At 42.9% G+C, this 23467-nt stretch overlaps 1 protein-coding gene across 28 annotated transcripts in view; it reads right to left on the bottom strand.

Moving 5' to 3' along the window:
* Positions 1-10552: 10552 nt before the first annotated feature.
* The window catches only part of FOXP1 (forkhead box P1), a 389835-nt gene continuing 376920 nt past the window's right edge, over positions 10553-23467 (bottom strand). For 24 of the 28 annotated variants that reach the window (XM_054837687.1, XM_054837688.1, XM_054837685.1 and 21 more), the window contains 3 exons: positions 23005-23043; positions 21199-21365; positions 10553-15447 (listed from right to left, as the gene is read on the bottom strand). In XM_054837687.1, coding sequence (XP_054693662.1) covers positions 15303-15447; positions 21199-21365; positions 23005-23043 — 351 coding nt within the window. In that variant the 3' untranslated portion in view covers positions 10553-15302. The remainder of the gene's footprint in view (positions 15448-21198; positions 21366-23004; positions 23044-23467) is intronic. The other 4 variants (XM_054837707.1, XM_054837708.1, XM_054837714.1 and 1 more) reach the window with 1 other exon arrangement.

The raw sequence follows: 23467 nt of genomic DNA, 5'->3' as shown, positions 1-23467 counted from the left end.
TCGGCTGCTGGTGGATCTAGTGCTCTAGTTCAGCTCGAGCTGGGGATGGCCAGTGTCGTCGGCTCTCCAGATGGCAAGAAGTCATCAACCCCTTAAAAACGGTAGTATTAAACCAGCATGACTCCCATGCTCTTGATAAATACAAATATCTAGATGAAGAATTATCAAGGTTTGTTTTTTCAAAAAAAAACCCAACCGGCCCTTGCTCCTGCAGTCCTTTTCTTCCCCGGCTGTCTCCTGCCCTCCATGCAGAGCACACGTCGCCAGCAGAGAGAGGACCGCAAGGTGCTACAGCAACCCCTTCTTCAGCCAGCGATGAGTATGTATGGCCAACACCTCCACTCCCGTGCTGGCTGGATTATTAGAATAACATTTCCACTTCCAAGTAAGTAAATAAATCTCACTGGCAAGTTTGTCTTGTGACAGCCAACATCTCATCTCCCCGAGAACTGGGCCGGTGTCCTGCAAAGCTGAAAACCCGACACTTTAAAACCTGAGTGCAACAGCCAAGAGATACACCCTATCCATCTTCTGAGGTAGCAGATACAATGAAGCAAGCAAATATGTTCTAGAAATTCTATTATTAAAGTTACAAAAATAGTTTAATTTCTTAAAGTTTGAAGTTATGAAACTTTACTGTCATTTTCCCAGCAAGCTGTTGCTTTTTTAGCCTACAGCTAAAAAGCTTTGCCCCAAAAGCTTCATTGCCCTAAAGAAGTCATGCTGCCCACCCACCTCACAAGACCCAGAACGCCTGGTTTCAGGCACAACAGGAAGATCAGAACATACCTTATCATAAATATGCATATGTGACACAAGAGCCTGCCGCCTTCTTGGAGAGATGCCATAATTGACGGAACAAAGTACAACAAAACTTCACATCACTGGTAGATCGGAAGAACAGAGATAACCGAAAGGCTAGAAAATTACTGGTTTACTGACATTCTGCTCAACCTTACCCATTCTTTATTGAAAAGAGATAATAACTATCTATAGGAGAGCTGTCTTAAGGCTCCATTCATTCCCTTTCGCTAGCCCAGCTGAGAGGTGGTATAATATAACGCACACTGGCATCTGGCATGTCATTTAATTACACCTTCAGCTTGCTGGGAAAATGTTTGAAGTGTCAAGGTAAGCAAACTATAAAAATATATTTCCCCGCTACGGGAGAGCTCCTGCAATGGCAAGCAGCGAAGACGGGGCTAGCTCCAGCCATTACTCTGGGTCTGCGCGAGGAAGGTGATGCAGAGGAGTCTAATTCATGAACAATTATTGCCCGTTGATAAGACACCATCTGCTCCCGGCAGCCTGGCTCCAATTCCCCAGCAGGCACTTGGGAATTATTCCCCAAATAAACCATTGGTGTAACAGGAAAACAGTACCATTGGCTCAAGTTAAGTTCTGCCTTCTCGCATCAGCACTGAATATGCCCCATTCCTTTAACAAAGAAGAAGAAAAATGTCAAGGGCAGTAAAATGCTGATCACCACCACCGAAAGAGCCAAGCAGGGCTTGTTTTAGCTCATCAGCCAGATATGTGCTCTGCTCGACAGCGAGAGGCTGTTAGACATCACCCACGATAAGGATGAAGGTAGATGAGCATATCTGTATTAGCGGACGCTTTCTAACCAGTGGTGACTTTTGCCCTGAGCTGAGTCTAGGAGCTCTGTCAAAGAGCACAAGCTGATCAGCAAATGGAACAGTCAGGCGTTGCATTTCCCCAGCGAAGGCCAGCGATATCCTCCATTAGCCAAGGAGAGGCCCACACCCCGTGAGCTAGCCAGCAGTTGAGGACTTCCAGGTTCTTGTCACTTCTGTGTTCCTGCTGGGCTATGTAAGAGGAAAAAACCAAACAAACAACCAACCCTGAATCTCTAATTTCAGAGATAGCTATGCTGAGACGCTCGCCTCCATCCCGCAGTGCTGGGGGTACTTCGCTGCATTTTGCTTCAGCTCTGCAAGCACCGCTCCTGCAGCGAGCGGCTGGCTCCAGCAATGGAGACAGTCACAACCCTTCAGCTCCACTCCCCTCCGTGACTGCTTTTAAGTCATCACATATTTAAAAGCTCAGTTCTCATTTTCATTGCTGTGAAATACAATTGGCCTCTCCATCAACGCTTCTTCTGGGCCCTTCTGCTGTACTCATGAGAGACAGGAGTGTATAGGAGGGGAGGGGGCTCGGCATCGCACCCCATTCACTCTGGGTGCAGATAACCTCACCGCTTGCTAAACCAAAGATGACCCCTGAGCCTTTGACCCTGCAAGGCAGGGAAACAAAGCCGAGTGCATTAGGGCTGGACTTGCTACAAGTAATTGAGGTGAAAGAAATAAATCACATAATTTTTCTCTTTGTGCACGGGGGGGAGGGGGTGGGAGGAAAGGAGAAGAAAGTTCAACGCAGATATTAGTCACCTTGTTTTGTTCTTACTAATGGAAATTTCTCAGAAACCAAAATAAAGGGTGTGGTACAAGAACCTGAAGAGAATAAAATTAGCTAGAACCCACATCCTAACTTTTAAACCCAGTGCATGAATGCAGGTGTCTGCAGCTGAGCATGGTATTTTTGTTTCAGTTCATCCGAGGTATGAGTCATTTCCATCAAAAGAGGAGGATGCCTTGATCTGTGTGCGAGCGAGCACTGGAACAGCAGCTGTTGGAGCAAATACAAACAGCCATGCCAAGGATTGTAAGGATGGAGTTTATCTAATATGTAAACAACCACCTGCTGCAAATGAAAAATTACACCCACAACCACCTGAATAAGATAAGCATACGACGGGGGAAACGAAGAGACAGATTTATTATTAATTTGTTGGAACTTTTGAACCAAACACCTCTTTTGCAGCGGAACACTAGGATGCACAAGGAAATAGTACTCCTTGCCTCAGACCTGCTCAGCAGCATTTATTTTGCCTAAGCGATTTTCTTTTCTTTGCTAAGTCTGGTGGAGATGAAAACACCAACCCAAAGAAGATAATTAAAAGCTAAATGAAACCACATACAGCTGTGCTACTACATGACTAATGAACATGCAAATATATACATATGACAAGGACATAATGCAGGCTGGCTGCCTTGAGTGGTTAGTGCAGATTTCCACGAGCTGGAAATGCTATTGATTATAACTGAGCTAACCTTCCTGACTCCAGACTTCAAAGATCAGCCTCAATATAATCATCATGCAGCATATGGGAACGTGGCTGCGAGGAATTGATGAATAATGGCTCAGGGACCTGAACGTTCACACGTAGGATGGGAGATGCCCTCGCTGAGCGAGGCTCCTCGGCAGCCAGGACCAGCGCCGTATAATCCTCCTCAGCATCTTGGCATGCTCCGTCTTGCTGTCAGTTAAAATTGTGGAGTTGTGGGGTTTAGCTGGGATATTTATTTTTTTGCCTTCCCACTTCACTTGGCAAGATGCTGATATGTGGAGGACACATTTCTGGGAGGACCAGGGCTGTAGGTTACACGTATAAAGCAACGCTTCTGGGATCCTATAAAAGAGAAGGCATGGGCAGCATGGAGAGGTTCTCCTCTGAGTCTGCCGACACATCAGCATGAAAGAGGATCAAATTAGATTTCCCTTATTAGTTAAAAAATACCCACCCAATCTACCATGAGACTGTAGGATAAAGGAAAATAAAGTGGAAACATCAGAGCACGGCCTTGAGCTGAGTGTAACAAGGTGTAACCATTGGTCCCTCTGAGCTTGCATCCAGCCACAGGCTACAAAACGCCTCACTCCAGGCAGCTCCCGAGGAGCTTCTTTCACCTTTGGTTGGCACGGCCCCAGCTGAGAGCAACTCCCCAGCCCCCCCCGCGATGCGATGAGTGAGTCGGGGCTCAGCCCTGCACAGAGCAGTTCTCCTGCAGAGGGGACCTGGTCCTCCCCGCTGCCGCCCTGTGCCCCTTCCCTGGCCATGCCGTGACGGAGATGTTGCAGAACCAGCGCGAAGCTCATTCCACCTCCGTGATGACCACAGGAAGGGCACATAGCCTGGGAGATGGCCACGGCCAGGAGAAAGCATGGAGAGATGCAGCACAGCCTTAGACCTGGGTGAAGATGGCTGAGCCACCGGGACAGCCGAGAGAGAGGACACCTACGGAAACCAAATTTGTGCTGAACACAATGGTTAGTGCATAAAAATTAATCAAGTACTACAATGACTTGCTTTATTCATAATACTTAATGGTCATGTAATAGGAGTTTTTATTCAGCAGTTAAAGTTCATAAGTGCAGGTTTTACATGTAGAAAGGTATTATGCTGATAGTTTAATTACACACCTTTCTGCACACCAAAGGAAATGGGTTATGCGGGTTTTATAATTAAAGAAGGACTTCTGAGGGGAAATTAACTTTGCAGTTAGCAACATAATATTTGATTTTTATCAGATGTTTTTGTTTTGAATTTGCCAGCACTCGGCAGTGTTGTAAGCAGGTGAGAACACTCCAAACTGCACGAGGTGTCAGGGGGAAGCTTTGAAAATGCAGCATAAAGTAGCAATATTTAAAAATAGCGAGGGTGAGCGTGAGGCATAAACAGCGTGTTTGGAAGGCTCTCTGCGTGCCTACAAAGGCGGCAATGCCAAAAATGTGACGGATGTCTGTGTGTGTGCATTTGCTATTGGAACACACAGCGCTACGCTCAATATTCAGGGCAAAGATGGGCACGAGCCCTCTCCAGGCTTTAAGGGGCTCTGCTTAGCACAGAAAAAAGTATATGCGGGGATATATACACATATATTTATAAACTACCAGGAGAAATCCATTTTTCTAACAGAGAAAATACACAACACACTGACAATATTTTTTTCTAAAGTCTAAAATATTTCAGACATCACCAAATGCCCCTCCACTCGTAGGGTATAAACTGACTCTTTGGCTCTTATCATGCCCAACACAAATGAACATTAACAAGCGAGTTGAACCAAAAAAAAAAAAAAAAAAAAAAAAAAAAAGACTTTCCAAAAACAATAAGCAAGGGCAAGGCCTGAAATGATTTTGAGTACGCCCTTTCCTTTCTGGCAGGACTGGAGAGCGACTGCCCTGGATACTGCGATTTGCAGTGGTGAAGGTGGAGTCCGGGTGACGGCAGACGGCGCTGCCCGTGACGGGGCTCCCTTTGCTCTGCTGCAGCCTCCGCGGGCACTCTGGACCTACCAGCAATATTTGAAACCAGGCATCTCACGGCCAAATGCAGTGGAATAATTTCAAAATCCTTTTAATTGGAGTGGACACTCGATAATTACAACAGGAACAGTTGTGTAAAGGGTGTATCCAAATGTAACTGGACATTTTTTTGAATTTCATTGGCCAACTGCATAAATTAATGACAATGAGAAAGAATCGTAACTGTTTTTTCTCTTATTAAATCCATACACTTTGGCTCTACTCATCATCGTTAACATACTGTTAAAAGAGCTGTTACTCTATCTTTCAACCCTCATCCCGCAATCAAGCCCTCGCTGCACTGTTGTGGATTTCAAATAGTCACTTGTTTAAAAATAGAATGTGGCTTTTTTTAAAAAAAAAAAAAATCTGACTGCCAACGGAATGCAAACAGGTAAAAATTAACATATGCAATTGTCAAGTGTCAAATTCAGCTCCCCAGCCACCAAGATTTACATCGCCTGGTGAGTGGGGCTCGCAAAACTGTGAGGCTGCATTGCACACAAGTTGTGCAAATAAATATATACATTAAATTTCTTTTTAAGTTACACTGTGCTTGCTGGGTGTGTACGCGTGATTTGTTCCTTGTACTCTGTGCATTTATACAAAAGATGCAGTAAGCTCAGAGCTAGCAGCTCAGCCTCCACGGGGCAAATTCGGGGTGTACCGCACGGTTACAAAGATGCTCTCTACGATCTCGGCTCCTGCCATTTGCATGAGTTTCTCCACCCTTGCAAAAGAGGATGCTGTTCCAATTTTTTTTTTTTTAAAGTCTGACAAGGGTAATTATAACAGGATTAACAGATTTTTTTTTTCCCCCCTACAAAGTACAACTGCCTCATATCAGAGAGAGTATTATACCAGATTTATGACTAGGCGAGTTTTTACTGTATATGGAAATGTATTAAAATGAATGTATAGCTCAAACACACTCACGACCCATTGTATTGTTTTGTGGAAGCCACTTCTCCCATGAAGGGCAACCACATGCGAAGGGAGAGAGTCCAAGTAAGTATTTGGTAAACATTTGAAAATGAGAGACAAATAGCGTTGTGCAATCGCACCATCTTACTTCAAATACCCACTCAAAAAAAAAAAAAAAATCATTCCTTCTCTAACCAGCCAAGCCTGGCTCCCTAAACCGGGAGGAATCGCAACGCTGGTAAACTTGCAGAAATATTTTTACAATTTTATTAGAGGTTTTAATTCAGTGCTTTATCTACCTCTGTTAGTCTGCAAAATAGCTTTAAATATTCAAGTGGTAATTAATGAATCTTTTATGTTGCAAATCAAACATTTTCATCTGTGCTGTGGTACAGTGGCAGCGAGAAGGAGGGGTTTAAAGTGTAATTGTTTCTACTGTTCCCCTCGCAGTGCTGAATGCCTTTTTACCCTTTATTATATCGTTGGCTTTTGCTTCAGTTCATCAGCGCTTCGCCACATCTTATCGTTCGATATTTGCTGTCTATTTTTTTTTTTTTTTTTTTTGCAGTTCAAGATTTCTTACTGTGCCTTTGCCAGAGACATTCCTAAGGAGATGGAAACTCTCTGAATGTGGAATTTTCGCATGAGTGCAAAATAATAAAAAGCATGTGTGTATTAAAAAGGGATCAACTTAATGGGAAATGAGCATTGGGTTACATTAATATTCTATTACAGTAAAAATCATATTTAATAAATTTTCTCCAGATTTTTCAGAATCTTACTGTATTTTTCTAAGTCGTATGCCAATCCAAAGAAACAGTGTATATGATACATTTGATTTATGTTAAGTAAATAACCTGCACAGCCCATTTTTTGGTTTAAAAAAAATAAAAAATATTAAGTGTAGAAACACACACCAGACTGAAATGTGTGCTTAGTTTCCATCTGCTAGGAGGAATAGTGTCGGTCTTGTGCAGCAGAAAGCCTTTATAAACAGTGTTCTATTTTATTGATGCTATATGTGGAGTTTTATGTTATGTGGCAAGAGCAGGAGAATGAAAACATTGTAATTTATCCTAAACCGTAAAATTATACTAGTACTAAAGTAATTACTTCACATATTAAAATACGGTTTCCTTTACTTTCTTTTGTCATCACATAAAATTAGGCGTCGAGCGCTGCAGCGCGAAGGGGCCGGAGCTTTTCTTGCCTTCACAAAGGATTGACACATCCTTGATCGTACACTATATCACCCGACCCTTGTTGTTCTGTGACCCTAATTAATATTATACTCAGTGACATTTATGTATCAGAGCCATAAGCTAAACAGGAAACAATTTATGTCACCTAAAGCTTTTTAACAAATCGATGCAACTATTTGTAATTGCTTGTTTCACAAGATTAAAAGTACTCAGCCTTGATCTTCGCCCACAGTTTTGTGGCCAACATGACCTGTGCTTCCGTTGTAAAATAGGAGTGTTGGTGATCAGCACCTATTTCCATCAAGTAATCCATATTGCTAATATTTCTGGAATTTTAATGTAGTTACAATTTATAGCCGATCAAATGTGGTTACCTAAATTGCTGTTGCTAGTAGACAGTTTAACTGTCTTTATTAATTACAGTATAATTTAATGTTTGAGTACAGGCACTTGTGTTGGTCATTTTTACAGCCAAAGCAGTTATGTGCCTTATGACGAACCATTTTAGCATTTTCAATGGAAATTTGCTAATATGATGAGTGATAAAAATGTCAAACTCTGGTAAATAATGGTTATTGCTTTGGCTGGAATTAATCCTTGAGAGGACGGTTACCTTCAAATTAACATTATAACTTGAAGGGAAAAAAAAATGTTTTTCAGGCTTCTGAGATGCATAAAAAAATGGCCATGGAACTCCTCTAAATAAATACATACAAAACACTACAAAGTGATTTTTTTGGTTTTGGGTTTGGTTTTTTTTTTTTCTTTTCCTCCAGGTAGACAGAGAAATTTCCTGAGGAACAAAAACGGAGGTGAGGCTATTTTTTGTTAAATACCCCAAGGTGACATTGTTTACCATTTCTTGCTCGCGTGCTTTGAAGATATCTAACGAAGCTAATAAAATGGGGCAAAAAAAGGACTTTGCTACACCTCAGCCCTGGGGGTTTGGGGCAAAACCGGGTGCAGGCGGCACGGAGGCCGCAAACACGCGCGAGGGCTGCGTCCCACCACGTCGGCCATCGCCGTTGGGGCAGACGGTGGTTTGTTGCCACCAACGTGGCAATATGAGGATGAAGAGCGCTTTGACGTGACGGAATTAACCACCGCTGCAACGAAGATGAAAGATAGCCCTGATTAACGCACCATTAAACGAACGTTTAACATCATCATTGAAGACGGAGCCTGATTAATAGGTCAAGAAGGGCTAATTACACTTTGTTGTGAGGAAGGGTGTGTTATGTGTGTCTGCGTCTGAGCGAGAGGCACCAAGAATTGCTAGTCCCTTAAATTAGGCCAATAATGTGAAATTTGTCATGCTCTGTGCTCGTGGCCCAAGTTAAATGTCACCGTTCAGATCATCTGCAGAGAGCAGCTGGGTGTGCACGGAGCACGTCGGCTGCCGCGTCCTCCTGGGCCTCCAGCTCCTCTGCTGGGACCCCCTTATCTTCTGCTGCTTTTCCCTCCAGCACGGGAGAAACCCAGAAAAACTACACACTGGCTCTGGTTTTCCTTGGAAACTACTCAGAGACACATTGCCTCACCGCTGACCATAAAAGTGCTTTTCAGCTGTGGTGGAAAACAGCGTTTCTGACTGGAAAAGGTATTTCCCAGCTGGCTGTTGCTGGTGGCAGCGCTGTGAAGTAGGAAGGCATTTTGAGATGTTCCACGATAACGGCTGCCAGGGAGGAGAAATGGAATTATTAACACAAAGGTGATACAAAACACACGATTTTGTGTATGACATCCAGCAAAGAGCCAGGCTCTCATCCACTGCTAGGGGACAGTAACTCAGCAGGAGGGCAAGGGGCTGTTCCTGCTCCTCAACTCAGTGCCAGCTCCTCAGCACCACTTGGCACCTACCCCGGCAGCTCTCCTTGAATCGGAGGCCACCGAAAGTCAGCAGACGGCAAACACAGCCAGGCCTCCCGTGTGCAACGGGCACGCCAGCGCTGGGATGTCCAGGAAGGTGCAGTCCCCAAGTCATCTCTGATGGCTTCATAGCTCACGACCTGCCTGGCTGCCCCCGGGTGACATGTATGGGGACACGTTGTCCTCAGAGGAGCTGAGAGCCCTCCTGGGATTCATTCGGGGACGTATTCCCTACCTGGAGCTGGCTCTCGCACCCACGTTTCAGAGATGCAGAGCGCTCCTCACAAAACATACATCGAGTTCTGACTTCGGACAATTTTAATCCCAAAAGCGGGACCTCTCCACTTTACTAAAATCTCACTAGTGATAAAAGTGCAATACATGACAAAACTCAAATTTTAGTCTCTATATTTTGATTATTAAAATCTACCAGTCAGTACCATTTTAAGACACATTATAATGAGTGTGCAAAGATTCTCTCCCCCCCCCCAAAAAAAAAAAAGTAGTTATCTGGTATAATTTTATGATAGAATATTTTTATAAAATCATTTGTACTAATTTAAGCATTTATCATTATATGCAAAAAGATTTCTTGATGAGAATATTATAGACGGTGCATGTTTTTGACATTAGCATTTTATTTGGATGACTAATCTTGCAGATGTGAAATTTTAATGAATTATTCATGAAAAATCTCTCCTCTGAAATTTCAGTTTGCTGCTAATGCTAGTTATTAAACATTTTATTTTTCTTTATAAAACTTGATGAAGAAAATAAATGTGTGCTTACTCGAAAGAAAAGAAGGTGGGTTTTTCCTGTAAAGTTTGTCTCAGGTGACAGCGCGACTTGGGACTTTGCTCCTCATGGTTTCACGGACCGGGAGGTTGATCCTGCAAACCCCCTTTTGCATATGGACAACACACGTTGAACCCTTCCCACCGAAGCCAGCAGCACAGCTCCCGTTAGGGCATCGCACCTGGAAGGATTTGCTCGATGAGACCCCGAACCCCTTCTTTCCTGCTTTCCCCTTTGGAGCCCAAGGAGAAAGCAAATACCCTCAACTCCCCGTGACACTAATGGTCAAACGCCGATGGACTTTTCCAGGAAAGTGGATGAATTCTTTGAATGACAGCATCTTCCTCACTTCCAGTGCCCAAGCAACAACCGACCTGTCCAGACCGGCCGTGAAACCGTCGCTAAAATATCTTGTGAATTGATGTGGTTGAGGGTGACCCAAGGAGAGCGATGAGACTGTCCATGAACGTGCTGGGCTACGTGGGAGATGCAACCAGCTGCTCCATGGATCAGCGCTGGGGCCCGGGGCCTCAGGGGATGCGACACGGGAGTCAATGGGGTGGGGAACACAAAACAAAAACTTAGGACATGGCAACTTGCATTACCAGTGTGAACAACCAGCATTTTTATTGCATTTGAGAATGCTATAATGTCAGTAATTAGTACTGACTACACAACATTTTTTATTGTCTGTATCAACAGACATGGAATGATGGAATTACAGTTGATGTAAGGAATGAGTTTCTTTTATGCCTTATCAAAAAAAAAAAAATAAAAATCTTGTTACTGGCAGCACATACACACGAAGCACCATGCTAACAGTCTGGACTGTACCATTTTCATCAAGGCTTATGGGTAGAAGATACTTTGTTACCTGTTCTGGGCCCATTAAAATGCAGTCGTTAACTGCAAATTCACCTCGCAAGACTAGAATACTAAATGACTTCTGAAACATCTAAAAACTCACTCTGAGTTCATTAACCAAAGGTACCAAAGGATTTCAAAAGAGTTTCAACACTTTTTTTTTTTTCCCATGCTATAATGAACGTGAGATTATTGGCGATCTGAAAACTACAATAGTTCAAAATTATTTTTTAAAAACTTTATATATATATTTATGTATGTATATATATAAAATATCTAATGATCTTCAATATTTGTAGAACCAGAATCCCTGCCCCGGTCTCTTCCCGAAGCGGGAGCTCCGGCAGAGGGGAGGTGCAGGACCTGCGGCGGGACTCTTGCAAGTGAGAATCAAAAAAGGTAATATTTTTTGTGGTCACTTATTCTACATAAGCCTTGATTTTTCATTTCACTTCTAGTTGAATGCAGAAACCTAACAGGTTTTACATTTACAAACTTTTTTTTTTTTTTTTGTGGACAAGGAAGGCTTTGACTCTCATTCCTGACAGCGATTTACCTGATACATGGTACTACTTTCATAATGTACGCTTTTCTTTGAGAAAAAAAACATGTAACAAATTGTCTTTACATCTTGGCACCTTGTAAAGTTTTTTTTTTTTTTTATACAAAAGTTCAATAGTTTGACACTCCCCATTATTAATCACTACTTCACTGATAAACTTTGAAAGTGTGACCCTGGAATTCATCATGCAAAATATTTACTGCAGCAGGAGAAAAACATTTTTTTTTTAAACGACTTTTTTTTTTTTTTTTCCTTTCAAATATATGAACTTTGTTTAAGACAGCCAGAAAAGGCAGTGGTAAGATAACAGAAGGGGTGGGAAAGTATCAAAAAAAACCAGCTTAAACACAAAAACTGTACAAAAATGCTTCGATCAATGATAACAGGAGAAAAAAAAAAATCTGTCAACTATGTTACAATTTTAAAAGCTGAAAAAAAGTCAGGGATTTTCTCCCACATGTCAGCAAATGTCATCCAATATTCTTAAAGCAAGGATAACTAAATAAAATACATGTGCAGCGTATTCTGCAATTCCATTACATACAGTAGGTTTTTTTTTTTCAAAGCTATTTTTTTAGTATAGTTAATATAAAGCAGTTGCACAAAAAGCAAAAGGTGTTTTGACAAACAGGTCTGCATTTATTCCTTTTGAGGAATGATATCTAAAAAAAGGACCTTTCCACCTTTTCCTCCCTCCCCACCCTCCCCCCAAAAGACAAAGGCTCACACAGACACAGTGGGATATATATGTACAACATAATAAACCCCTCCCTAAAGAAGCAACTGTATATCCAAAGGGATACAGAATCAGAATTGTAAAAATCATAGTGAAGTTTGCTCGATGTAAAGCCTGAGATTTTCAGTTGGTTCTTCTGCAAGGCTGCGACACCTGCCAGATATGTTAAAATCTAATTTTTTATTTCTTTTTCTCTTTTTTTATTTTTTTTATTTTTGCTACAGTCTTTAGACTAAGCATGCAAGACATACAACTAAGTGCAACTGAGTGAAATGTATTTTTTATTTACTCATTCCCTAACAGTTTGGACTGAGGTATGCGTACTAACAGTTTCTCATGCTGTTATCTTTACTCATGTCTAGCTACACATGCTGAGAATGAACTAATCTACCAGATTTTTATCCCCCTTCTGAATACCGAACTAACCAGCAAACCACTCAGTTTTAGAAGCACAGGGCTCAATTCTCATGATCCCCATCTGGCTACCGCCGGCACGTCACGAAGCTGCCTGGATATAATTTAAACCAAAAAAAAAAATGTTTCAAATGACCACAGACTGCCCTTTTTTTTCTTTTCTTTTTTTTGTCTTTTGAAACAGAAAGCAGAGTTGAGTTTTATAAAAGTAACTGCCAATAAAATTTCTTGTACCAAAGCTCATGAGTGGACAGGAGTGTTATTTCCTTATGAAAAATGCTGACCAAAAACTAAACAAAACTGAGCAAACGTGCCAAGATCAACCCAAATTAAAGCAGTCATCCTAGCACAGTCCCAAAACAGAAGTGGCACACAATCTGTAGAACCAAAGACCAAAAAAAAATTTTTTTTTTCATTTAATTCTAGAAATACTATTATGTGGTCCAGTTAAATTGTGGGAGCTTTTCTGTTCTCTTCTGTATTTTATTAAACTGTCTCCTTTATCTGATACTCTAATTTTCCACAAAATAACTGAGTCTTCGCTTTCTCCAGCTCCCTTCTCACAGCTCCACCAGTAACACTGATTCCTAGTTTTAGCCTCAAAAGCTCTCCTCAATTCCTCTTTTACAGACTTTCGTTTTGGTCACTGTAAAGAATTGCAAATAAAAAGTAACAACTTTGGTTCAGACATCTACTTGGCCTTCTAAATTTTCTAGAATAAAGGAGCAGTTTCCCTCTCAGGTTAGCAATAGCCCACATCTTGTCATTTCCCTCTAAATTCTTCAACCTCCTTTGATCAACAATAAGAGGATATTTGGCTTCATAAGATAAAGCATATAACAGAGAACATAATTTACCTTTGTGTAATATCTTTGGTAATTTTAGGAAAAAAAAAAAAGGTACAAAGAAGAATATAAATTAAGCTCTGAAAGGCTTTTTGAAAAAATAAAAAAGCTACAGTCCTACATAAATAAATGAGTGACGGAAAAGTGGTTGCAGAATGAAAATGCTTAGGTGTTTGGTGACCGAGGTTTACTGACCTATCGCAACAAATTTTGTATGTCGTGTTTGCTTTGAAGAGCCTTGCCAGTTTTGCCTAACAAGCCCCGGCGCGAATTCTCTCCTAGATCTCCTGTCTCCTACGGCGAGGTTTCCATACTGGCTGGTGTAATATTGCATAACAATCTTAACTGCAGTACTGCATTTGCACAGCTGAAAATTAACACTTTAGCATTAGTGGGGCTCCGTCCTTATTAACTCCCGTAACAAGTTCAATCTGAAATCTAATTTGTATTCAAACAGATTAATGCCACCAAGCAATCCTGAACTGATGTTTAACCGTGAAACATCACCACGTACAATAACAATTTAATGAAGTCATCTTTCCAACCACTATTTGCAAATGCAAATGCAAAAAGAAAAAAAAATAAAAAATTGTAATAATAAATGTATAGGTGCCCATCTCGGTAATCTTCGATATTCCAGAAAGATTTGCTGACCCATTAGAACTCGTGTTAAACGACCGAGAACCTGCCACTGTACTATTCATCCTCTAATAAAAGTGAACTCTGTTGGTGCTGCATATGTTTCTTTGTGCTGTTCCATTTTGTGGCATTTGCTAATATTCACCGTTGCTGCCAAAAAAAAAAGAAATTATCAAAAAAACCCCAAACAACAAAAAAATATATATTAAAAAATACTGCTTTGTGGAATGAATCTGTGTTGCTTCCTACAGTGTTTCTATGTTCATCTGTCATTCATTCTCATTCTTGCAGTACTTCGTTCCTCTCTCTCCGTTGGACAACCCTTCCACATGTATAGTGCAGCATTTGGGACCTTTTCGAAAAACGACAACAAAAAAAAAAAGGAGACACCGAAATGGAATGTTTTCCATAGCTAAAGAAAACATGGTGGCATCTGAAGGAAACTGGAATGAATGACAGAAAAAACTACAAACAATTCAATGACATTCAGCTTCGTATAATAAAAACACCTATTAACATTCATCACAAAGTACAGAAAACGTTGAAGCCTCCGAGAGGCCCTGGGCCCAGATGAGGCCTGAGGTCAGAACTTAAAATGGTAGAGGAGAAGCGGGGCGGGGGAATAAAAGCAATACATTAAAAAGTTTGGGATAATTTTTTCTTTTAACCCCTCCCCGATATACACGCTCACACGCACACACACATATCCACACACGTGCACACACAGGCCTTCCCCATCCCAAATGGAAGCAAAAAAAAAAAAAAAAAAAGAAAAAAAAGAAAAAAAAAGAAACCAACCAAAAAACAAGAAAAAAATGGAGTAAAGGCAGTGATAATCAACATGCAGTACTGTGCAAATATGTTGTCCATTGGAATCCTTAAAATCTGGGCAAAGACTTGATCTGCAGTTCAGGTGTACATGCTCAGTTTGATGTCCTCAAGTGTCCAAAATTGGCAGGACCTGCAGTCCACAGCTGGCTGCTAAATGCAAGTGAATCAGTTTAGCAAATTTACAACACTGATGTTGACTGTAAGAGAGGAAAATCCCAAGTACCAAACAAGTCCATCCAATGCACAGAGTACAAATTCCTTTTTTCAACAAAAAGTAGAAAAATCAAAAATACTCCCAAATGGGATACTTGATGGCACTAAGAGTTAACATATTTCATAGTTGTCAAAGTGGACTGAGAATCCTCCAGACTGTACAATAATGGAGAGATTTCACAGCTAAGTTTGACGTGTTCTTCCAATCTTCATTCTCAGGATAACGATGTCAGACATACTCATTCTATGTCCTCATTTACAGGTTCATCTTCATAATCTCTGTCGTGATCGAAATCTGGACTGTGGTTGGCTGTTGTCACTAAGGATAGCGGGCCTTCATTTTCATCTGGATCTAATGGTTCTTCTTTGACATGCACAGGGTGCCTGGAAAAACGAAAACACGGTCAGTCGGTAAGTTGATCGTTAAAACCCGGTTCCGACAGCTTGGGTGGTTTGAGAAAGGCGAGGCGCTTTGGGCGTGCGGACCCGGTGTGCCAAGCCTAGGAGCTCCAGGTCATCGAGAAGACCCTCAACTTCTGCGCCAGCCACCGAAGCCAAGCGAAGGCTGCGCCGGGCAGGCGTTACTCAGCTTCCCAAGGAAAACACTCTGGGACGAGCACCTCGAGAGGGTTTCTGTCTCGGGATCGAGAGAAAACGCTCTCAGCTGACATATTAAGTTGATTAATACAATCTTTGGATAAATAAGCGGAATAAGCATCCGAACGGCAAAGCAGCAGTTTGTCAGCCCGCCGAGCCGGCGGAGGCTGGGCTAATCATCGCTCGCTGTGTGTGCAGCGTCTCTCGTTAACATGCAGAACCTGTGAGACAACTCTCCAGAGGACGACCCCAAGTGAGGTTCTATCATTAATCAACTTCAAGCAAACACAGCAAAGAGACACCATGATACATGCTTTAAACTCCAAATTAATGCATATTTTTACAAACTGTCAATAAGGGAAGAAAAGCCCTGCCAGGAAACACAAACAGAGAGGAAAAGGCTCGCTCAACACAACAATATGATAAGAAAGCACAGTCCTAACGAGAATAATAACACTGTCAGCTGTAAACAAGGCAGAACATGATCCCCAGCTCATGGTGGGCACAAGGATGTACTAAAGAGATGAGATCTGCCAAATTTCTCATTACGGCATAGCACATGAATAACCCGCAGGGGAACGGGGCTTGGTCATTCAAAACAGGTATGATAACAATTGAAAAATGTTGTTCGTAAATCATATTTACAACAAATCCTATACAAATACAAATTACCTTTTTTTTTTTTTTTTTTTTGTTCGGCAGCTTTTGAAATGTAAAATAGCCATGTGAGTCAATAGTGTCTTGTTGGTGGGGACTTTATAGGAAAGTAGGATTTTATTGACATTACCAAGTATTAATAATGCGACACAGCAACGGAGACCCTGTTTGCTTCCTAAATAATTGATGTTGTAGGCAATCCCTTAAAATAAAGTGTTAATGAGTTCAAGTCCCACTCTGTCTCTCATTGAGTTGATATCCACCTCCTAGAGTCTTGTTTTTTCTCCATGAGGGCTGATTTAACCCTTACACGTAGGCTACGTGAAAACATAACCCAAAGTGCAAACCTTCATTTGTAAGAACAACTTCTCTCCTTGCACAGCTTTGCTTTAAAATGAATGATTTAAAATAGCTGCATTTTATTTTATGTTTTGTGTGGATAGCAACGACAATACTGTCTGTACTCCACTGCACTGACAGACAGCAAGAATAAATCACCGAAGAGGGAAAATGTACTCGGTAGCCATGTACAAGCCAAAGGTAACCCTGCCTATTTCAAGTGACCAGGGTGAACCAGCTGTACGCTTGCATAGTGGGCAAAAGCTGTATCGCACCCTATTTATTTATTTCGGCTTGAGCCCGGGTCAGTTTAGGAAGCATCTAACTTGCTGACTACGTACATTTCCAATGTGGGCTGTGAATGCCTTTCAAGTCCCTGCATATTTCAACTTCTTGAGTTGTAAAGTGCTAGATCAATACGTAAGTATTAACTGCACCGTCCAACCCATCCAACAAACAAACGGTGGGGAGAAGTGATGCAGCACCCACGCACGCACACCTCTCCCCTTCAAATTCACTAATACGTCTCCTATCAACACATCCCTGGGAGCAAAGAGGTTCCTCTGCACGTTGTGTAATTTTTGCAAGAGGTGTGCACGTGCTCACCGTCCCGGCGGCTCACGGCCCTAGCGAACATAAAACCACGATGATTATTTGCAACTAGAAAAACTTAGATTATGAATAGGCTGTGGGGCCCCTCACTTGAGAGAAAACATGAAATGAAAAACAGAAGAAAAAGGGGGAAAGAGAGAGAGGCTACACATAGAGACGATAAAGCGCGTGCTACTCGGCCTTTATGGCGGGTGATCTTTTCTATTGCTGGTTTAATTTAAAAGTCTTGCTTGTTGGCTTTCTCGTTTTGATGCTGCTCCCGGGCTTATTTTTTTTTTATATTTTATTTTAATAAAGTGTTATTTTTGAAAACCCAGATGGGAAGTTTTCAAAGGAGAGAGGAGAAGGCATGCTGCGGACGGGAGTTTCTCCAAAGGCTGCTCGGGGGCCACGTCTCGGTGTCCCACCGCATCCCCGCACCACCTCGGGCTCGGCCAGAGGGCAGAACGGAACCGGTGCCAGCAGATTAAGGCAGATACCCGCTGCACTCGCAACCACCCGAAACGCTGTGAAAGCTCCTTCAAAGGTCCCCGAACCTTTCCAAAGCAAACTCTGCCCCCCCCCCCCTTTCTGGTTTTGGTATGAAAGCAGGTGAAACCAGGTGGTTTTAACTGAGTTTCTCTTTGAGGTTTGGTGCGGTTCCCAGAAGTCAAAAAAGCAAAACTTCAGGAGTGAAAAGCAAAGCAAAAGCACCGAGTTACGAAAAGTGCTGCTCGACCCTGAGCCAGACAAAGCCAGAGAGGGCCACAAAGCCACGGGGGAGGCACAGCCATGCCAGCCCGCACCAGCAGCTCACGTGTTGGACAAACATCAGACAGCGAGCTTGGCAAAAACTCCATCCCCCAAATTAGGAGGGTTATCGGGGTAATACAACCCCCTGCAGAGAGATCTGCATGGAAAACAACAACCAAAAAAATTCAACTCCTTGCGTACTCTGTCAGTTTTAACCACAAAGTGGCGTGTGAGGAGGAAACCTTACTGAATCTGTGATCTTGCTCAAACATTTCAGAGCAACTGAAATAAATAAGCTTAAATAAGCTCAAAGGCAAAGGGAGACCTTCGTCTCTCTCAAGTAAGTCTGAACCTCACCAGAACCCTAAACTGGGGAAGGAAAACTTCCTTTAGAGACTAAAGAATTCAGTCTCTTGAATTACAGAAAAGGTAAATGCTGGGCTAGGCAAAAAGAAAAAAAAAATGGGGGGGGGAAGGGGAAGAAAAAAAAAAAAAAGGGTTTCCCATTTCTTCTTTATAGGAGCAGAATTTCAGCACATTCCTTTTAAGTAGACGCCTAAGACTCCAGAAGGGGTTAACAATAAATAACCTTGCTGAACACAGATTCCCCTTCTTTTCACATCTGAGTAATTCTTTTGTTTGTCCACTCTGGGAACAGAGGAGTTTTTAATAAAGCTGACTGTTGTTTAAAGCCACTGAGTTCTGGTGGTGCACACAGCATGGAGTAGTTTGCTTTGTGGCTACCTTTGGAGCATATCAGGATGAAAGTGTTATGTCCCCAAGCTGTAATTATGCGACTACTTTCTAGTGTTTCAAAAGGAGGGAGAGAGAAGGAAAAAAAAAAACACAAAAAAACCCCCCAAAACCCTAGCTGTGGTTCAATGTGTCATAAAAAGGAAACGAATGAGCAGTAATAAGACTTCAGCTAAAGTGTTAGACTTCTTAGCTGTCATGTTAACAAGGTCCTTTAAACCTTACAATAAAGTTTAAAGCTTGATTTATTCTAATATACTGAAATTGTTTAAAAAATAATTTGCATTATGACAAGGAAATCTGTTCTGAGAAAAAAATTGAAAATGTCATTAACAAAGGAGGCTTAGGGAAAATAAGAGGTTGCACGGGGTCTGGAAATCTTCTGTCGAGTCGTGATTTTATTTAGTAAACAGGGTAAACCCCGCAACGTGTGAATGGCGTTCTGGCTTTAGATCCCTTCAAACTACTGAGAAACACCATTTTAATGGGGAAGCTCAGAGGCTGGTATTGGAACATCACCCGGCCACATTTTACTTAAGCAAAAAGAAATGTTCAGCAGAGAACACATATATTATCAATTCTGAGAAAATGAAAACACTCAGGAAACAATCATTTCCATATTACAACAGAAAATTGGATTTTCTGGTGAATAATGAAAATGAGGCATCCCTCCCCCCGTCCTCCTCTCTCTCCAGTATTTGTTCTGTGCCCCTCACCTTGGTATCAATGTGCTAAGAGATGATTATTAGGTGCAACAAAGGCCACAGCTATGCACAGTTCTGGAAGATGTCCTAGCCTGTTTCAACCCGGCTATTTTTCCCTCCTCGCAGACTCTTCAAAGACAAGGAAACCTTAGGTGAAATGAGAAGTGCATGAACTACACTAGCCTTGAACTTGCAAAAAAATAATTACTTGGATTAACGCAACATCATAAACGTTCATCCCTGTCTGTTAGGCCAGGAGAAACCCTTGGGAGAAGTCCTGTTTCTGGAGAAACGCCATATCCCTCCACTCCTCCTCCACGCCGGCCCTACGTGGTCACGGGCAGAGGATAACGAATTGTGACTAAAACCGCCTCAAGATGAATCCGTTTGTGAGAGACGGAAAGTGTGTCATGCAACGCTACTTTGGGAGAGATAATTAATACTGCACAAACAATCACTGGAAAAGCTAAACACATTATTTGAATGTTTTGAAGTAAATGGTAAAAGACAATGTTTAAATTAATTATTAATTAAAAATGAATGTTGCCATCTTTAAAGATTTTTTTTTTCAAAGCACTTTGTGCACTGATTTAAAATGCTGCAATATCAAAGTATCCAGAGCCTCAGATTCCTTCGTGCCCCCTCCCCTCTGACAACACATTATGCAGGTGAGAAACTTTTTTGCCATTAAATGCTAATTAGTTTCACAACTAATTACTATCGTGGTATTAGGTTAATGTTTTTTCTACTTTTTGATTTAGACTTACTTTTGTAAATCCCTTATTCAAATTACTTTGAAGTAAAAGACTACAAATTACTTCTCTTTTTCATGCGTAATGTGAGCCGTGGCAAGCCAGCCAGTAATTTCACAGCCCGTTTTAAGGAACAGGCAGAAAAAGGCAGCGCGGCTCTCGCACCCGGTCGCTCGCGCAGGTAACCAACTGCTCCGCGGAGTTTGTAGAGAACTACAAGACTTATAAACTCCGGCTTCCTCACCAGCCGCCAATTACCCGGTATGTAATTCGAGGGGAGGGGGGGAATTTACAGCTTTGCAAACTCACTCCGTCACCCCATAAATACCAAACACACCCATCGGGGCATCACACCCTTCCTGCCTTACCCTTTCCTGCGCCAGCTCGCTGCCCGGGTGCCATTCACGTTGAGCAGGGACAGCGATCCCCCATTACTTCATGCGGTTATATATGCACTCATTATACTGCCGTCTGTTGCTATAATGCTCCTATTAATTTTCCTTTTGATATTTTAAGAGCAATCTATAAATCACGCAGACCTTCACGTGTGCCATCGTTAATGCTTAGCAAGACCGTTGTGCGTCGAGTGGGTATTTTTTTAGACCCGCCAAACAAGCCCATTTCCCAGCTCTGCCCCGCTGGCCATGCTTGTCGCGTGGACCGAAGGGGAGAGAAATCACAGTTTTTTTCTCCAAGAAGTGCAGTTGCCTATGAGGTTTTGCAAGGTTTAAAGAAGAGAACTGCAAACAAGTTAACAATTTTATAGCTCTGTGTGCTTGTCAGGCTGGATTGAGCTGATCGGTTTTATGTAAAAGTTGGAAAACTGCCGTTCTAGGTTCTAACCAACCTAAGCATGTCCCCAGATGGAGATGTCTACTCTTGCTGCTCCATCCACGAACCTCAGGAACCAACCGCAAAGGCGTCTGGAGCCACATGTCAGCAGACAAAGACAACGCCTAGAACCACGCACGTGCCTCTGCCGTACTTACATTGCTTGCATAGGGGAACGTCCTGGACTACTGTCACTCCCGTTACTGTTCGTATGCTCCATTGCACCATTAAGCTCTTCCCTCATCGCGTTGGCTAAATTGCCCAGAGTGGGATTTCCCATGGAAGCAGTAGTGTATAGAGGTATACTGTTCTCAGCCATTGAAGCCTGCCAGGGACACAAACACATATATGAAGAGCCATGACTAACATTGTTATACATTGCACAACACACTCACTTCTTCCAAAACATTCTCCACATTTACATTATTTGCAATTACCGTTTTTTTAAAATATTGTGCTTTCTGATAGGTATTACCCTGATTCCACCAAGGGAAATTTAACATCATTTACATCTGGGTTTAAGCATTCATAGCTGTATTAGCTTGTGAGAGGACGGAGCTTTCCATTCCCTATTTGGCATTACACCCCCCGGACAAAAATAAATCGTCCTTTTCCTATTTTCATTTTGCAAAATTATGTTTGGGGCTTTGGGTTTTTTTGTGGCTTAGGTCTGGGTTTGGGTTTTGTTTTTTAATGAAAGGGGGGGGAAAATTCGAAGTCGCTCAGCTGATAACTCCTTCCTACTGGAGCAAATGGGCACCAAGCGGGAAAGCAGTGTTACCGAGTTTGGTTTTTCTCGTCACACAAGTGCAAAGCTGCAGGTAGCACTAAATGGATCAGTCCGAGTTGCTGAACTAGTCCATGTGACATTTTTTCAGCCTCTGCAACGCACCCCTTACCTTAACTATTACAGATCTGACCATTTTATTTTGATTTTTCCTTGTTCTAAAGAAATACCATGCAGAGGCACACTGGAGTTAACTTTCTAAATGGAAATCTTTGTAGGAAGAGAATGAACTGTTAAATATTTTCCTTCTGATTCCCACCGTTCTGCCTGCTAATATTTACTGTGTGTCAGCATTAGCTCATGTTGACGGCACAGTCCTGTGCCCGGCGCGGCAGCGGTGGGAGCGCAGAAGCCCCGAGCCCCGGAGGAGCCCAGGGTTTGGCGGGGATGGGATGCACGGCTTTCCGAGGCAGTAGCACCCAGGGAGTTGAAGGACATTTAACCATTTCACCCATCCCAGCCGGATCCGGCTGACATCATCTGCAGCTCTCTGAGCCGTGTCAGCGCCGGAGAGCCACAGACGCTGGCTCGGCAGCGCTCGACCTGCTCCAGGGAGAGGTCAGCCGGCTGCGGCGGCCGAGCCAAAAAAATCCATCAGGCTCCGGGTCTGCATGATGCAAACCCTGCCCGTGGGAGGGGAATTCATGCAAACGTACTCCCCACCGAACGCTCTCGCCCGCTCCTAATTCGCGGGACAAAACTCCTTGCTTGTTGCCATCCGAGCCGGCAGAGTTGTTCCCAGGCAAGCACAGCCAGAGACCGGGCGGGGGGAGACGGGATGGGAAGGGGGGGGCACGACCAGCCCTGACTGCAGCATCTTCAGGAGCACGGCCCCTTTTATCCTTCCTTACGTTGACCTCTCCGTGTGCAGCCCTATGTGTCACACGTGATTACAAAAGCTATTCTAACAGGGAGGATTATTTTTATCTTCTTGATTCAACAACCGGCAAACTCATTGTGATTAGGGGATGCAAAGAATGGTTCACATTTCCTGCACTTGGCAAAATAATGACTCAAGTTCTTCACCCACAGTGATAACTTGTAATTGCAGTAAAGCAATTTACTGGGGGAGAGGTGGGACATGAGGAGTATCTGCTATAAAGATAATAATAGGGGAGGGGGGAGTTTTGGGAGCCCCCGGTGACCCGCTGGGAAAAGAGAGCTGGAGTCCCCGTACCTTCCACACACAGAGAGGGGAGAGAGCTGCTTCTTCTCCCTGGCCGCGAGGGAAAACAGATGGAGGAGACGTCAGAGGGGTCTGGGTGAAGGAGAGGGGCGGCTCTGCCACCACACAGGAAAACAAAAACACACCCTGGCATCCCGGGGGCACACAGCACCGTCCCCCGGCCCGCGGCGAGGCGGCCGCTGCGCTGACGGGGATGTGCAAAGAGCCCGTCTTTGCAGATGCCCGCAAAAGCTGGGGGAACGTTGCTTGTTAATTATTAATTAGACTGAACGTAGGCACTGGCAGGTAAAGCAGCCCTGTGTCCTAGGAGGAAGGTTATGGCCCAAGCGGGGTCCGAGCTGCCCAGGCGGCTTCGCCCAAACCCCCATACAGCACCCGAGCACCCGCCGGGATTTCATCTCCAAAATCCAACAGCGGGGGGAGAGCAGCGAGGAACCCGCTGGTGTATTTTTAA

The sequence above is a fragment of the Grus americana genome, chromosome 11, assembly GCF_028858705.1.
Source record: "Grus americana isolate bGruAme1 chromosome 11, bGruAme1.mat, whole genome shotgun sequence".
Taxonomy (NCBI): domain Eukaryota; kingdom Metazoa; phylum Chordata; class Aves; order Gruiformes; family Gruidae; genus Grus; species Grus americana.
The sequence above is the reverse complement of the archived record's forward strand: the minus strand, read 5'-3'. Positions and strand labels throughout refer to the sequence as shown.